The sequence below is a fragment of the Siphateles boraxobius genome, unplaced genomic scaffold (genome assembly GCF_051911475.1).
Source record: "Siphateles boraxobius isolate OS27281-9 unplaced genomic scaffold, OSU_SipBor_1 130, whole genome shotgun sequence".
In the NCBI taxonomy this organism is placed as follows: domain Eukaryota; kingdom Metazoa; phylum Chordata; class Actinopteri; order Cypriniformes; family Leuciscidae; genus Siphateles; species Siphateles boraxobius.
In genome coordinates, this window is record NW_027508734.1 from 12,610,124 (window position 1) to 12,628,087 (window position 17,964).

General features: G+C 36.7%; 1 protein-coding gene across 1 annotated transcript; it reads right to left on the bottom strand.

Annotated features, from left to right (window-relative positions):
- Positions 1 to 255: 255 nt before the first annotated feature.
- On the bottom strand, positions 256 to 16,706 carry abhd2a (abhydrolase domain containing 2, acylglycerol lipase a). Its single transcript, XM_077227929.1, has 11 exons — positions 16,512 to 16,706; positions 14,720 to 14,820; positions 13,182 to 13,397; positions 9,107 to 9,282; positions 7,992 to 8,159; positions 6,794 to 6,977; positions 5,102 to 5,194; positions 4,713 to 4,814; positions 3,670 to 3,739; positions 3,484 to 3,568; positions 256 to 2,331 (listed from the first exon to the last, which is right to left on the bottom strand). The coding sequence occupies exons 3-11, from the start codon at positions 13,388 to 13,390 to the stop codon at positions 2,117 to 2,119; spliced, it is 1,302 nt and encodes a 433-aa protein (XP_077084044.1). The 5' UTR covers positions 13,391 to 13,397; positions 14,720 to 14,820; positions 16,512 to 16,706; the 3' UTR covers positions 256 to 2,116.
- Between the last annotated feature and the right edge of the window lie 1,258 nt (positions 16,707 to 17,964).

Below are 17,964 nucleotides of genomic sequence, written 5' to 3' on the forward strand. Positions count from 1 at the left end.
TTTCACCTTTAACTCTCAATTTGTGTCGTGTGTGTGTGTTGCTTGTAACAATATTGTTTTCATTGTAAGAAAAATACTGTTACAATAAGTTACAAAAATTATTGGTGGAATATTGAGAAAAATTAAGGAAACTGCATAATTGCCATGAAGATAATGTAAAAATATATGTATAATTTTAACTGTATGTAGAAATATATATTTAAATTATATGATATAATTATAAATTATATATTTAAATGCATGTATATTTTAAAATTTCTTCTTTCTTTCTTTTTTTATTGTGGGGTGAAATATGACCTGGGCATTTTGTGAAATTCACATTTATATGACTTCCCTAAAAAAAAATGAAGTCTATCTGCACTAAACCGCTGTGTTAAAGGTTTTAGAGTCTGGAGAATCCGCACAGGCCTTTGGAAACAACACTTTGAATGTTCCCTTGAAATTTTAAACATATATATTTTCCCCTCAGCATTTGATTATTCAAGTGGGTAACAAACAAAAAAAAAAGATTAGTTCCGACAATTTCAGACAGTCTTGATACCAAGAGTAAAGAAACACAAATAATTGTATCAAGTAATTGCACAAAACAGCGAAATGAAAGTGAACAAGATAAAGAAAAAAAAAACTTAAACCAATACAATAACACAAATCCTTTTAAGTAACCAGTTTTCACAGACATGCACCTAGCAATGCACTGATGTCTCCCACTGGGTCCCAAATCAACACATTACACAATCTAGTTCTACCAACTTCAATGGCTCTCCACAAACACGAGTCAATACTGCAGCAACAGTGTCTGCTGTTCTCCAGCAGGATCTGAACGCAATGGGATTTGCCATCTACAACTGGGACTTAGTGCTTGTGGTATCATAGTAGGCTTGTGATCAGGAGGAATCATCCAGGAATTTATTCAAGGTTTTCTCTCTCCCTCTTGTTTTCATTTTTAATCTCTAGTTTTAACATGGTCGGCTAGTCTCTCTAGGCTCTTTATGACAACATAACGGATCATATGGCAAACATTATATAAAAGTGCTAAACAAAAACTGATCCGACTAGGAATGTGACTTGGATTCAACCAACAAGGACTGGTATAGATTCACGCTTAATGGAGTTTCTCATCATACCCTGGTGTACATGAAAAGGTAGTTCGTTTTAAAATATGAGCGACGTGAATGCTAGCCTGCACTTAAACAGTTACCAGAACAAAAACCGAAGATAGCTACTTGATATCAAATGTTAATATGCACTCAAACGGTGTGCCGGTCGTATCCAGAAGCACACAGTGCCTGCTTAACACTCACTTCCCATAAACTCACGTGTTACGTATAGTGAAGTTCGCCGGGTCTGTTTAATAAGATGGCTGGCTGGGTGAATCTTACAAAAGTGGTCAAAAACATGTAGGTAGTATTCCCATCCAAAAACAAACGGAAGGAATGAATTATTTAGCTATAAGAGATTTTTAAGGGCCATTACATTTTTGCATTGTGCCATGCAATTATCATTACCTTGAAATAAAATCTCATTCTCTTTATTATCATGTATTACTTGAATTATAATTACAGTATTATTTGTTGCACTGCCTTTAGTTTATGCTGATTTAAACTAGTGTATTACAGTAACTTTGAGTATAGTGAATCACCATTGAGAAGAATTAAAGAGACCAAAAGAAATGAACAAAAGTGAGGGGGATGTGCTGACATTTTTAATTTTAATAGTCTTTCTGCTTATGCAAAATATTGATTATTAATATTATTCAAAATATGACTCCCCCAACCCTTTGGATGGGTTTGGATGGTTTTTGCGAGATTCACTCAGCTCTATTTAGCAGTGATAAACTAATCAGCTTTTAGTGTCCTAATTCGAGGGCAAGATATACAAACTACAGTAAATATAAAAAGGTGCTCGCGCTACACCGGTTATTTGATTGTTTTTGGTCATCGAGTGGCTTTTCCGTTTTCTCCTTTGAAAAGACATTACGATTCATGTCGCTGATAAACCGTGATACAAAAGAGAAACACATATTCCCAACTGACAGTGAACGCTTGAAAATAGTTGTCCGATCCCTCGTGTGCGCGGTGAAAATGTCTCATTGGAGGTGCAACGGAGGCGGGGTCGGTTAAGATTTACTGTCTCGGCATTTGGTTTCGCTGGAATGGGCGCCTTGACTTAGGCACGGTGGTTTCTGTTTCTCCCACTGGCAGATGGCATTAACGTAGCCGACAATGACCTTGTCCATCCAGGTGAGGGGCTGAGGTAACAGCACAGCGCCCTCGAAGAAGCCCAGGTGTCCCCCGTGCAGAGTCAGTGCGAAGATCACGTTTTCTTTCTTTTCTGGAAGGTGAAAATGAACCAACGAATCTCAGAATTGCAACAACTCAAATACAGAGAATAGCATCTATTGTAGGCGGTCTGGTGAAAATCTTATAACGACATGAGTAATATTATATCACGGTAACAGTCAACAATACTTAGCTGTGTCACACACAATAAAACGCATAGCATTCCACTGACTTCCTGTCACACCGCCACTTAGCAATTTTGACCAGAGTTTGTCATAGTTTGCCTTATGACACGATATTTATATGAGTATGTTTAAACAAGTAGATATCTCATGAGTCACATGCATTCATGTGGGGCTCTGTAGTAATTATGGGTGTTTTTGGCATTGAGGTCATAATCTAATAAAAGATCACTGTGGAAATAGTAGGCATGTTGAAGTAGTGGGCAGAAATGACTAAAAGAAAAATACAGCACTTCAAAAAAAGGGTAAAAAAAAAGGGAATTAGGAGGTGTGTTTAAGGCATGCATCACTTTCAATATTTCAAAGTGCATTCAATAATTAATAATTCACTATTGAATCATTTAAAGGGATAGTTCACCCAAAAATGAAAAATCTTTCAATTACTCAACCTCAGTTCGCTCCTAACCTGTAAAACTTTCGTTCATCTTCAGAACACAAATGAAGATATTTTTGATGAAATCAAAATATGAGCTTTCGGTCCTTCCACAGACAGCTACGCAACTACCACTTTGACATAAAGAGATCCTAAAGCTAATCCATATGAATTGAGCAGTTTAGTCCAAATATTCTGAAGAGACACGATCACATGATGAAAAGATTGAATTTAGGCTTTTATTCACATTTAAACATTGACCATCAAACAAAAACAGAAACTCAGCCGAACCTGCTTGACGCATTAGAGAATGGTTCTTGCGAAAGCTCAAAGGTGCTGCGTAACAGGATGTGTGCTTATAGATAAAAGGGAAATAATTCTGATGAAACGTAAAAAATAAATTTCTCAAATAACAACAATCATTGCGATTATAATTTTGAGCAAAATAACCGTGACTATCAATTTAAATGTGAAAAATTGAGTTGAGGATAAAATGAATGACTAGTCTTTTGTATATTTCAAACTACACTCTTTGGTTTTCCCCATGTCGTTCTTTTCAGACTTGATAGTTTGGTGTGCAGTGCTGTACCTGCAAGTGTGCGAGGAATGGTGAGCAACGTGTTGTGCACAAGCGGATCATCAGCCGAGTTCACCAGCAGCAGAGGCACGTTTATCTGCAACACAGCAAGAAAAACTAGTCACAAACAGGAAGCCAACTCACATTTCCTTAGACTCTCTAAAATGATTCACTAAATTCCATTATCCTTTTACTCACATTATGAATGTAATGAACACAGCTCTCCTTCTCGTAGTATTCCTTCAGAGAGTTGTGACCATGGAATTTTCTAAAAAACAAATTGACATCTTTCTATACTAGGAATAGTATACTAATATACTAGTAGTATATTAGTATTCCAACTAATATACAGCATATGGAAACTTTTGTACTGAAACTATATTTAGAAAATTTAATACATTAACATTAGTTATACATTAGCATTAGATATGAAGAACTAATAATATACATTTTTTTATATCATTTATTATTCTAGGTTCATTTATAAATATACTACTGTTCATTTTTAATTAATGTTCAGAGTACATTTTATGTTTACAAATGTTAAAACATTTGTGTGTCAAATTTAATATAAATTCATCCCCCGTGATTGACGGAATTTCCCGCGGCTTTCCGCGTTTTCACCGTTATAAGGTAGGGGGCGCTATTACACATATTCTGAAAGAATACAGAATCTCAGGATCAAAACACAGGCGAAGAAGGAGAAACAAGTGATAAAAGCATTGCTTGTGCAGATATGTTGCATTTTTTAATGAAACCGATCCACATTCACGTGTTGATAAAAAAAGAATGCATGATTTTTAAAGCAGAGACTCTGTTCTTTCTTTTGATATATTGCATGTTCAGATATTCATACAACAAAACATTCTGTGGGCCATGAAAGTTGTGTGAACATTATCAAAAACGCTTGCGATGGCTGGCAACTTAAATAAAAAAAAAAAACGCTGGCAGGGAAAGTGTTAAACTAGATCCTGTAAATAAATGCATTGCTAACAGCAATTTTATTGCGGTAACAATAGCTATGGTAAACATGGTATTCTATAAATAACAGCACAGAACATTCTTTGACAATCCGGAGAGAAGATTCAATTTCAGCTAACGGGACTTATAATAAGCCCTAAAAATACTACATACTATTTGTCAGTGTGTGGTCTATCACAATTCTCGAGTCTCAAAATGTCTCTCGTCTCGGTTTCACAAGACCGTTAGAAAATTACATCTAATAATTTCCCTGCACTCACCTCATGATGTTGTCATCGATCTGCATGAGTGATGTGGCAGTATAGAGCCGGCTCAGATCTGCATCCACCATTTTAGTGGAGCCCACACCGAACAAGACGCTCCTGTTGAACCACAAAAAGAAACGCTTTCCTGACTCTGTTCAAATGACTCTAACTCACTGGTTAGATTTGTATACTCTTACCACTCAGGTAGTAAATTTATCTTGTTTTTGTATCATCAGAGACAGCATTACTGTAAGTTATTCTGAGGTCTCCTAATGTCTTGATTGCAAAAGAACATGTGAGCTCATAACAGTTTCAGGAGAAGAGTGAATATCACAGCTGGCCGCTTAACACTGCTCACAGTGACATCTGTTAAGTTTCATTGGTGAAGACAAGATGAACAGTACCTGTGGGACAAAATGATCTTCTTCATGTTGTCGGCCATGAGGAAGTTATAGAATCGACGACACTGGTCCCACTGCAGAAACGTCTCCTGAGCTCTGAAGTAAAACACAAACACACAACACAAGTTTTCAAAGCAAATTAAAAAAAAGTGTATTTCTTTCATACTTTTAAATGTTATGATGCCTAAAAACACTAAATTACAATTAAATGAAGCAAAAAAAAAGATGTGTGTATATTAATATATGAGACCACTTTTAAAAACATAAAAAAAAACTTACTTATCCCAAACCTTTTTGAACAGCAGTGTTTGTGAATGTGTGTAATATGTATATGTGTGTGTGTATATGTATACATATCATAATGCTGATAAAGTGGACCTAGAAACAAACAACTATGATATGCATGAGTCCTTCAATATCAATTCCATCTAAAATCATAAGGTGCATTAAAAAGGATCTTGAATATAATAATCCGGCAGATAATCGGGGAGAGCAGATTAGCAGGGGCTTTATAGATTCAGTAATCCGGTCTGAAGGCAGAGCTAGACTGTTTGGCAGTGCCAAATGTGTGGACATGCCGTAGAAAAACCCAGCAGAGCTGCTGACAAACAGAACAGACAGCAAAGGTGTGGCTTCAGATTCAGTGAAGTCCAAACACACCCACAGCATTCCAGAGCTGCTTCTGCTCAGCGCAACGGACATCACAAGCTTATTCTCCGACAGTGATGTGCACTGTTTGGCTGTTAGACCAGTTGCTATGGTGCTCTCTAGTGTTGACATGTCAACACTGACATCTTTATAGCCAGTGGGTACAAGTATACAATTACTTTTTTGTAGCTCGAAATATCCAAAATATCAAACTAGATTTACATATCATGCAAATTTTAACTCTATAATTAAATAATACTGTAAATACTTTATTTTCAGCATCATTACACCAGTCTTCAGTGTCACATGATCCTTCAGAAAACATTCTAATATGGTGACTTGCTGCTCAAGAAACATTCCTTATGATTGTCAAAGTTGAAAACGGTTTCTGCTTCAAATTTCTGTGCAAGTTGAAAGAACTGCATTTATTTGAAATGAAAATCTTTTTAAATTTAACTTTTGATTCATTTAATGTGTCCTTGGTGAATAAAAGTATTAATTTCTTTCAACAACAACAAAATCTAACTGACTGCAATCTTTTGAATTGCATATAACTTTTGTGGCCAGACGATTCTTGTCATCTCATTTAATGTTGAAATAAAGGGTGCTTAGTACATTTGACTTCCTTTTGGAGGATGCAAACATGCCGTGGAAATTCACAGTTTTTGTCACTTCAGTTTTTGAAGAGTGCCGTTAGGGAGGCTCTATTCAGGCTAACAGAGATATGGTTAAACAAATGTACAGACAAACGAGTTTCATGCAATATGCAAATGTCAAGCGGAGGAAACAGGTGGACACAATACTGAGACCATCTGTGACTCTTTTAAATAACTAAGTACAATGCACACACTGTTAGTTCTTATCTAGAGTTCAGTAGGCGTCCACTGAAAGCAGTAGTAAAATGGTCTAACTCATACTCAAAGCAAGCTGGCAGAATTTTAAACTGGGCATTTTGCCCAACCCTGGCTTCATGAAATCCCCGTTCCACACCCCTCTGAAGCGACATCAGGTATTATGTAGCTTCTGTGAGAGAACCGAGCGGCTCACCTTAAAGCACTGTAGCCCTGGCACACGCTAACACAGCACAGAACCCGCTCCTGGTTGGTACGGTTCTCTCCCAGGAACTTGCAGACGATATTTCCCCCTAGACTGAAGCCCACGACAATAAGTTTGGTATGGGGATATGTTTTTTTAATGAACCCAACCATTGCTGCGAACTCCCAAGTACAACCTACGGAAAGAAAAAAAAATACTTAGCCACTATATATAACAAAACATTAAATGGTTAGTTCACCCCAAAATTTTAATTATCCCATATTTTACTTTCTTATTCAGCCAAACTTTAGAGTCAGATTAAAAAATACCCTGGCACTTCCAAGCTTTATAAAGGGAGTGAATGGTGCCTTGGTTTTAGAAGCCAAAAAAGCACATCCATCCATCATAAAAGTAATCCATACGGCTTCCGGGAACGGCCGTACGAGAGTCTAGTTCCGGCGGAAGAGTGACCTCTGACCCGACGCATGACGTAGGATGTAGGAGTAGATAGCTCTAGGGGTTCAAACAAATAGGGCTAGGCAACAAACGCAAGCACTTCCATCATTTCTCTTTAAACATTCTTGTTTAAGATTTCCAATTCATGACCGGTGTTTTGTTTTGCTCTATCCTCTGTGCTTCCACATTTGTCATGCGTTGGGTCAGAGGTCACTCTTCCACTGGAACTACACTTGCGTATGGCCGTTACCGGAAGCCAGTCATTCTAGTTTAAAAAGTTGTAAATATGGATATTTTTCCTACAAAAATGCATTGTTTCGCTTCAGAAAGCCTTTATTAACCCCCTGGAGCAATATGGATTAATTTTATGATGGATGGATGCGCTTTTTTGAGCTTCACAATCTCAGTTAGCATTAATTAACATTATAAATATAACTCTGGAGACGCTGATTGAGTCTCACTCGGAGCAGGGAAAATAGGACCAGAGGGGTTACATTAACTGTAATTAAAACACTGTAAGGGTGTGTTCAAACTTGGCATGTTTGGTTCGATTAAAACGAACCCTGGTGCGATTGCTCTGTTAGTGCGGTTCATTTGAACATGTGTGAACGCTGCCTTCCAGACCCTGGTGCGCACCAAACAAGATTTATTCAATAACTTGAAAAGTGCCTACTTCATTCAAAGTGTCACTACAGAAATATAACATTTCCTGGATAAACACATTTGTTCATCATAATGCATAAAAGTCTCGTACCGTAGGTGAACATGCGAGGGGACGTGAGCTCAATGTTCGGCAAGGCCCCGAGGTGATTGAGCACAGCACATCGGTAGCCCTGTTTCTGCGAATGGTCCACAAAGGTGCGGATATAGTGCTTCTCACTGTGGTTCCCAATGCCAGGACAAATGACCATGGTGACGTCCTCTGTGAAACCAACACAAAACATTAAGAGCGCTTGCTATGGAAGAAACTACACGTGTAGACAAAATACATGCAAATGTATGCAGACAAATGCTTGAGTTGATCAACATTACTAAGCAAATGTAGTGCGTTTATCTTTTCTTTTCCAGGTAATGTGTCACAATGTTGGCACAAAGCAAACAAGTGCAAAATACATTGTTTGTATAACAACAAAACTGGATAAACTCCACTTTCTAATGCATTGACATAATGCAATAGGACAGATGGATGTTTTATTTAAAAGCACACTATGTAACAATTGCACCTTAATATAACAGCTTCAAAGTAATTTCGGTGGTAAATAAACTCATAGTAGGACAAATCATCCTGGTAGTAAAGCTTGGGGGGGTCGTCGCTGGAAAAACCGGCTATGCAAGTTTGAGAGGAACGCCCGCGACAAATCTCGCGAGAATCACGACTTGCTTTACGGCAACTACGTCACACACAACAACAACATTCTAGGACTCTAGGAGTCGCTGTTTGACAAAAACAGAATTCCTGCATAGTGTGCCTTTAATTATATACTTTATTAATTTAATTATTAATCTTAAATATCAACATATTTACGGTCTGAGAAAAAAATCCTGGTCTTATTTTGTGCAATTGCCATTTCAAATAGTTAATATTGATTTATAACTTTTTAAAAAATAGATATTTTTCTAAATAATATTCTGTTTTCCTCACAAAGATCACATTACAGAAGTAAAATGGTTGCAAATGACATTTCACACTGATCTATACATGACTGTTGCTTTATTTAATATCTCTTTTTAGAACGGTGAGTAAGCAAACTATTCAAATGTAATTTAAGTGATACTTTCTCCTTGAACCTGAGCGCTAGACTTTTATTTATCAGGTTTCCACATAGAGTAGTGTTACAGACTAAATGCACCCGACTACATGACACTGACCTCCGGACTGATGATCCGACAGGGGTTCAAAGAGGTCAAACGTTGCAGTGGCCCCGTCCTGCATAGGCAGATATTTGCGCAGGCCGAACGGATGAGGTGAACTGACCCGACCCAACTTTCCATAAAGGGCTGTCTGCAGATGACCGCTTTTACCCCATAACAGGGGAGGAATGTACCTAGAACATGAAACAAAAGCTCAGGTTTACACAGAGGTACATGATTTCACTTTGTGCCCAACTAAAAACTTCAAAAAAGGTGGCCTATAGTCAGCTCAGATAGATGAGAATTATTCGAAAACAAAAATATGTGCAATAGGTGTGGCATAGGTCATTTAGAAAAACAAAAGAAACTGCTGTTAAATCAATGGTTAAGATTGTATTTCTAGGTTCATGTTTCATCAAAAGAAAACATACAGAAACATACAGAACGGCCCACATTTCTGCAGTGTTTCTGGGTCTGTATACTAGCAGAAGGCGCTGGGACAGGTCACCATGCGGCATCACAGAGGTGCACGCTGCAGTTATGTAATAGTCCCACCCACCAATTAGGCTTTAACCAATAACACACTGACCCTTTGCTAAGCTCGTAGGTTGTCTGTGTAACCGTCTTAAATTAATTAACTGGATTTCTCTGTGAACAACATGATTTTTGGTGAAATGTGCTCATGAAGTGGCAATGGATATTACACTTGTGTAGGGAGGATGAAGTAAAAGCATTTTTATCAGCTGTTTGCCTTTAAAAAAATATAAGAAATTATACAATTACTGTGATAAAAAGGCAGAGGCCCAAAACAGACAAAGGTTTTTCCACTGACAACTGAAAAAGCTTTATTTTATAGTGATTATAATAAGAGAACAAAACTATGAGTCAGTTCTGTGAAGTGCATAGTTACTTGCAATCGCCACTACTATTATCTCAACTCATACACAACTAAAACAAAATAAAATAATACTCTATTGTTCAAAAGTTTGTGGTAAGTAAGAAATTAATACTTTTACTCAGCAAGAACACATCAAATTCATCAAGTGACAGTAAAACCCTTTAAAATCTAACAAAGCTCTCAAATAAATGATGTTCTTTTGAACTTTCTATTCATTAAAGAATCTTTAAAAACAAATGGATCACAGTTTTCAACATTAAAAGTAAGAAATGTGTCTTGAGCGGCAAATCAGCATTTTAGAATGATTTTTCTAAAATATCATGTGACAATAAAGACTGTAGTAAAGCTGAAAATTCAGCATTGCATCACATAAAGAAATGATATTTGTAAATATTAAAATAACTTATTTCAAACTGTGATACTATTTCACAATATTACTGACTGTTGTTACTGTATTTGTGATCATAAATGCAACCTTGGTGAAAGAGACTTCTTTCAAAAGCACTAAAAGATTTTTTTACTGCACTACTAATATTTTTAACATGATTATTAAGTGATTTAACATTAATTTACATTGCAGCTAATGCAGGGATCATTACTGAAGACATAAATGTTTATTTGTGTATAATGGCTGACATATGAATTTTAATTAATAGCTTGAACTTTAGAAAAGGGGCAAAAATTGAAAGGTCTTTGAGAAACGCTGTTGAAAGTGGATAATATTAGCTACTGTTTGTAGATGTCACTTTCTGGAATATCACCATTTGAGACAACATTTCAGAGTATCACTGTTTGGAGACGCAACTAGAGCATCACTGTTTTGAGCTGTAACATTCCATAAGACTCTCTCTCATTGACAATGAATGAATCAACCTACAGGCATCCAGACCACTTAAACCCCGTTTATTCCCACAAAGTGAGGCTAAAAACAGCAGTAAACAAAGTACACAGAACACCTTCCACATCTTTCCTATCTCACTGTCACCGCAATCTACTCCACACCACCTGAAGTACTACATAAGATGCTCTCACGATAGCCTCAAGCGCAGCTACATAACCAGTGTCTATTATATGTTATTTCCTTAAAATATCGGTTATGAGATGTGAGGGAAAGCCCGGCTGGTTTAATCTGCTCACTATGACACGGTCAAATAAGAAGACAACAGGATCAGTACAGAGGGATTTACCATAAAAAAACAAGACATTTGAGGTGAGTTAAGTTCCTAGGGCAGATAAAATAGGCAACACAAACGCATACTCGCTTTAAATAACCAAGAATGGTGACAAACAAGTCTTGAGTGTTACTTAACTAACCACAGAACTGTGTAGAAACAGGCTTTTTTAAACCCTTTACATCTTGAACCATTCCTCTCTTTGTTGACTGAGCTGCAGTCATCCGCAAGCATAAAAGATAAAAAAACAAGGAAGCATGCAGCGGCAGGGCTGCGTTGGCTTGACACGCCTAATAATGCTCCAAAGTCCAGACCCACAATGCAACATCACAGGCATGCACGACTATTATCGATGCTTGAAAAAACAACCTACGGATCTTCAAACTCTGAATGGTTTAAAGCCGTTGTTTTCTTAAAAGGCGTTTCGCTAGACAATCCTCTAGCCAAACAAACACGGGAAAAGTGAATTGTGGCACTGAAGAGATAAGGATAAGTACGGACAATGGGCTGTACTTTTTGTCGATTGATCTCTTGGCACCTAGTGTAGTAGCTGTACTGGAAAATAATGATTACATAACCAGCCGGGAGTCACTTTGGGTTACAAAAGTAACACCCACCCGCACAGTGCAACAGACAACTTCGGAGGTCAATTCGTGCAAAATGGCCTCCAGAAGACATGTTTCTCATTTTAATTGCAGATTCTGTGCTACAACAAGAAAATGCACGATTACCATCACGTGGAATTGAAACATTAATATTGCCAAGACTAACAGTGGCTTGATGAATCACCCTGTCAAGTGTATTACACACTATACAATAGCAGTGCAGGTACACAAAAATTTCTGCTGATGTTATTGGAAAGGCATGCTTTGTCTTGGTCTCAAATAAACAGTATAATAACCATATGTTGTTTCAGCTCACAATAAATTCTTGAAGCTGCACCTCACTGTTTACATGAACTGTTGTTGTTGGATTTGAGCATGAAAAAGCCTATATTTTAGTCATTATATTTTAGTCACATATATTTTAGTTTTCAAAATAGTAATAATATTCGGGGGGAAAACTGAAATACAATTAAAGCTAAAAAGAAATATAAAGAAAATAACAAAAATGACTAAATTAAAGTGAAAACTGAAAATATAAAAGACATATCTAAGATAATTTAAAATATTAAATGAACACCATAAAGAAGACAGCTACACTGATGGAATCTGCTAATAATACCATGGTACTGAATGCTTACAATATTCATATACCATGGTTTCTACAAGTTAATTCAAAGAATACTAGATACATGTCTAAAAAATATGGAATTACCATGGTGCCAAGTACAAAAGCATGGTACCACCACGGTATTTTTGGAAATGCACATTATAGATCCGGATTTAGACAGTTTGGGGTCAACAGAAGTCTCTTATCTTCACCAAGGCTGCTTTTATTTGATCGAAAATAGAGTAAAACTGTAATAATGTGAAGTATTATTATAATCTAAAAGATTTATTCATTTATTCCTGTGATGTCAAAACTGAATTTTCAGCATCCTTACTCCAGTCTCAGTGTCACATGACTGTTCAGAAATCATTCTAATATTCTGATTTGCTGCTCAAGAAACATTAATTATTATTATCAATGTTGAAAACAGTTGTGCTGCTTAATATTTTTGTGGAAACTTTGATAGTGACATTTAAAAAAAATTATTTGAGGAATAGAAAGTTCATTGGAACACCATTTACTTGAAATGGAAACCAAAAATTATAAATGTCACCACTGTCACGTCTGGTCAATTACATGCATTCTTGCTAAATAAAAGTATTAATTTCTCCAAAAAATAATCGTTCTGATCACAAACTTATGACCGATAGTGTATATTTATGTAAGCAATTCTAGGAGCACCGCATTAGTCTTAGCAACCACATGCTAAAAGCAGCGCAGGAACAGCCTCTAAGCTATTCTGAGATGTGGTTTACTCACTCAGTAGACACGGTAACTGCAGTGAAATGATAATCTAAACTGTCACACTCACTCTTTGGTCAGGATAGGACAGGACTTGAGCAGGAAGTGGTTGAGTGTTGTATCCTGGAAAGTGAGGTCTGGTGGAGCTGTGGGACTTTTCAAGTTTAGACACCGGACGATGACGTAGAGAACTGTGGCCACCGCCGCCAACTTCATGCCGTCAAACATCGCGGGCATCTCCGGTGCCACCGTGTATACCTCCGATTCGTGAGTGTTCATATTTGCGCTGAAAATAAACAATAACAGATGACTGATGCCAAGCTTGTGTAAACTACAATACATTGAAGAATAAAGGATGATCTATGAGGTCACAAGACATATGAGGATCTATATTTGGTTTAAAATATTCCAATGTGCAGTCAGACAAATGGAAAACAACACAGTTGCCCACGACCAAAGATTTTTCTTGTCGACAGGTAGTTGTTAAAGCCATTAGTCGATTAGTTGCACTTTTGTGATATTAATTTAATTACTTAAATATACTGGAGGTCAGGGCTGAGAAAGAATATTATATGTAGGCTAACATTGCTTCATTACAGAGAAATATTACTGACAAATACTAACACACAGGCACAAACACCTGGATACGCGCATAATAATAGTGCACATTATCTAGATTAAGGTTAGCACGAGCGGACATGTAAAGTGGCATTAGCCATATTTGAGGTCAGTGAACGATAGGCGAACGTTTGGATTTCTCGCCCGACATAGTTACCACATAGACCAGCCGTGTTAACAATCGTTCCATCATGGAGTGTGTGATACTTATAACGATAATGATACAGTTCTAGATATCATTTTAAATATAAAAAATAGCAGAGTCCACACCACAACTATAACGGCATCATTGGAATCACTTTCAGAACGATTTTTTCCAGCTCATGAACAATAAAAATTCATTGACAGCCAATCAGAATCTATCCTACTTTAACTCTTTTCCCGCCAGGGTTTTTATTATTTGTTATTTATTATTAACTTGCCAGCCACCGCCAGCGTTTTTGGTCATTTTTATAAAAATTGCATGGCCCGCAGAATAGTTTGTTGTATGAATATCTAAACATGCAATATATCAAAAGAAAGATCAGATTCTCTGCTTTTAAACAAAAAAGTCTATTTTTCTTAGCTTCATGTATTCTTTTTTTTAATCAACACTTGTACGTGGATAAGTTTCATAAAAAAGCAAAACTTTGAGCAAAAAAGCTGAGAAAATTGTGTTTTTGTCAAAGACTATGTCTGGATCAGATTCAGTACAATGATCAAAACACAGATGGCGTAGACCCAGTCCATCAACACCCCTTAACCTTGCACAGTCCTAACCACATCCTCGGGAAAGAGTTAAAGAGCTCAGGCGTTTAAAACAGCAGATGACAAATCTGCAGTGCTTGCTTATAATAAACAGAACAATATCATGCGTTGGTGTGGACTCTAATACTGTTTAGTCATCGTTATTGTTATCTTTATAGTTATCGTCCTGGTGTGAATGGGCCTTTAAGTGAAAGCCATTCAAACAATAGCTAGTTGATAATAGAAACTGATGGAGTAACTTACTTTGTACGTTAGATGTGGTCCTTGAATGTGATTTCGTATTCTCTGATGAACTGCGAGGATATTATTGGCGTGGATTTTAGGTCACAGTGATCTGGTCAATTCTTTGAAGAAGGAAAAGAAAGAACAGTGACACGCATTAGAAACGATAAGATAAGATAAGGTTGATGACTAACAGTGTCAACAAGTACCAAGCCCATGTTAATCCCTTAATTAACAGCTGTATGCATATTAAAGGAATAATTCACCCAAAATGGCAGTGCTCACCCTCATCTCATTACAAACGTATGATTTTATTTCTTTAGTGGAACACTAAATGTAAATTATGTAATTACGTAAATTGAGTGCTAAATTCAATTACAGGGAATTTCTTGATTTCGATTAGATAATCTTAAGGCACAGGGTACTTGATCTAGCCCTGCTAACTCAGGAAGACTTCAATTTTTAATTGTGAGGAAATGCACCTGTCAACTTGATTCCCTGAGACAATGCGCATTACGGTCTTAACATGCATTACATGTGAATTTTGTCCCCCAATTAAAAGAGGAAGACTTTATTTGTTTTTGTATCCACCCATGAGGATGAGCGTTGTGAAATTAATCTGAATGAATAAAATGAATGCAATAGCAGGCTACATTATAAAGTAAATACAGCCAGCAACAATCACTCATCAAAGATAATCCAAAACAATCCAAATTTGGAGTGTAATCTCCTATAAAATTATGTGAGGGCAAACATCCCCTTGAAGAGAAATAAATTTATAAAAATATATACTCTACAAATTTGTTTTACTAAATTCCATTAATAACATCAATGAACATGATTACGTAACATTTAACAGGTCATTATATCATTCAAACACGTCAGCATCATAAAACTTTGCTTTGTATTGTTCATACAATTCATATTTGAAATATGTTTAGATAGATGGAAACTATATAACATATCAGTGGAAATAATGTTTGTATACAGCGCATACACACAATTTAAAAGTATTCATATAGCATTTGTTGTACTTCTCTATTTTAGTGCAATGGAGTAATAAAACAACCATATTGCACAATGAACATCATCATTAAAAATAGTGGAAATAGTAACGTAAAACCTAATGGTTGCATTACAGTAATAAGAATGGAGGGGTAAAATCTGATTAATTGTCATCAATGTAATAAACCAGACTTCATTTCCACACACACATACATATATTAAATTTAGAAAGAAAAATAAATAAACTGAACATGCTGTCCACAGGCACTGATTAATGGCATTGAAAAGATCTAGGTGTTAAATATCAAAAAGTATTTATCAGAGTAGTATTAAAGCATACAAACAGATAAACACACATGATGGTGTTATGATGATCGTGACAGTGTGGTGATTGTAAGTGTATCCTGCAATATGAGGCCCTGCATCTGCCATTACTTCAAAACAACCTCACATACTGACATAGCCTGTGATTATTATATGTATATACAGTGTGGATATGAATGTCTACGGAAAACAAGTGGCATTGCAGATGTCAAAAGGGTAAAACAGGAATCATCGGTCCATGATGTTAGTGTGATGGACAACGTTACGTTAACGATACGTCTATATGATATGACATATATATACAAACATCCGCTTAAGACATAGCTAATGGGGACAAACACTAGGCTGATTTTTTTTTTTTAAAAGACATGTTAAAAACCGCAGAATGTTGTTTAGATGAGCAGTGTACACAGGAAAACGAGACGACACCCCTACATAAGTAGAATAAAACGCATCGTATTCAGTGCAGATGAACGCATCATACCTCGTTCCCCAATCAAGCTCCCTTTCTGTATTGGTCAAATGTAGATTTGTCCTCTTTCCTTGGGACACGGTGTGTTTACTTATCGTTGTATTATCCGCGGTCCCCTTTCTAGCATTTTCTTCCTTCTCGTCTCATCTACAGACAGACAGACGCGCAACGCACTTCCTGCTTTAGAAGAATTAATTTACATATCACGCGCCCCATTGGCTAAATAAAGCAGTTATGTCATGGAGCACCGCCTCCTTTATTATAGTGCACGTTTCAAGTGCATGTTCTGGCTTACACGTGAGAGGAAGGTGGTTGAAATTATACGCCACTGGAGTTAAAAATAATAATAACGCAAAATATTTTGTATTTGACCACAATGTCGTATACCTTCTAATTGTATTACAGTATACAATTTATATTTGTTTTGGATATTGTATACAATTTATATAGGATACGTGCCAATTTGTATTTTTCTCGATCATAACAACCGATAACTGCACCCATGGCAGAGGTTTTAACGGGGGTTGGGCGCATAATTAAAGCCTTGTTTATACTCGACGCGTCCGCACGAGCGCGAGTCTCCGCTGACTGCGCGCGCACCTCCCCAAACGGACGAGGCGTTGTATGGCAAGCCGTATTAACTTTTATTCATTTCAGAATCAGAAAGAGCTTTATTGCCAAGTGTGCTTGCACACACAAGGAATTTGTTTTGGTGCTGAGGCTTCCAGTGGACTATACAAATACAACAAGAAACATGAAACATAATACTACAAATTATAAGATTAACCCTCAGAGACCTAAGGGTATTTTTACAATACATTTTCCGTCTGGTGTTATTCAATTCAAAGTCATGCATGGCATCAAAAATTGCGTAATGACGCACACCAATGTTTACGACGGATCAGCCTGTAATTGGTCAACAACCATCACGTGAAAACATCACGTGATATCCAAAATGGCAGCTAGCGTCGAGCTAGTGGCAAAAATGACGGAATATTTATCAAGAGGCTCATACTTGGATAAAAGCGTTTGGATTTATTGCTGAAAAACTCTAAAAGGATGCACAAGTTCCAGTCTGGATAGAAAACCTTCGGTAAAGGTTAGAAAGACACCAAAGACACCCCCGTGATGCCTAGCTCGTTAGCTTTCTGTTGGAAAAAAACGGTAAGAAAATCGATAAATCTCTCGTCGAATAAAATAAATATTTATCGGAGGTGCCGTGTGGCGTCGTCGACGATGACGCCGGTCTCTGAGGGTTAAAGAATAAAAATATAAATATATGAGAATAAAAGTATCACAGTTAGGTTTAGTCAGAATAGACATTTCCAGATTTACAGATTATGAACATATTTACAGTGTTTTGAATATTATAATAAATAAATCTAAATAGAAGTATAAGTATCACCTGAGTTGTAGGATATTGCACTTTAACAGAGTATTGCACTTAAAGGCAAATGCCTTGGGA

What these genes read in the sequence shown, in the direction of transcription:
- abhd2a (XM_077227929.1), bottom strand. Translation starts at nt 13,390, where the DNA reads ATGAACACTCACGAATCGGAGGTATACACGGTGGCACCGGAGATGCCC. An exon ending in GTCGGATCATCAGTCCGGAG is followed by an intron (nt 8,160 to 9,106) that starts GTCAGTGTCATG and finishes TTGGTTTCACAG; the next exon opens with AGGACGTCACCATGGTCATT. An exon ending in CCCTCGCATGTTCACCTACG is followed by an intron (nt 6,978 to 7,991) that starts GTACGAGACTTT and finishes TTCTTTCCGTAG; the next exon opens with GTTGTACTTGGGAGTTCGCA.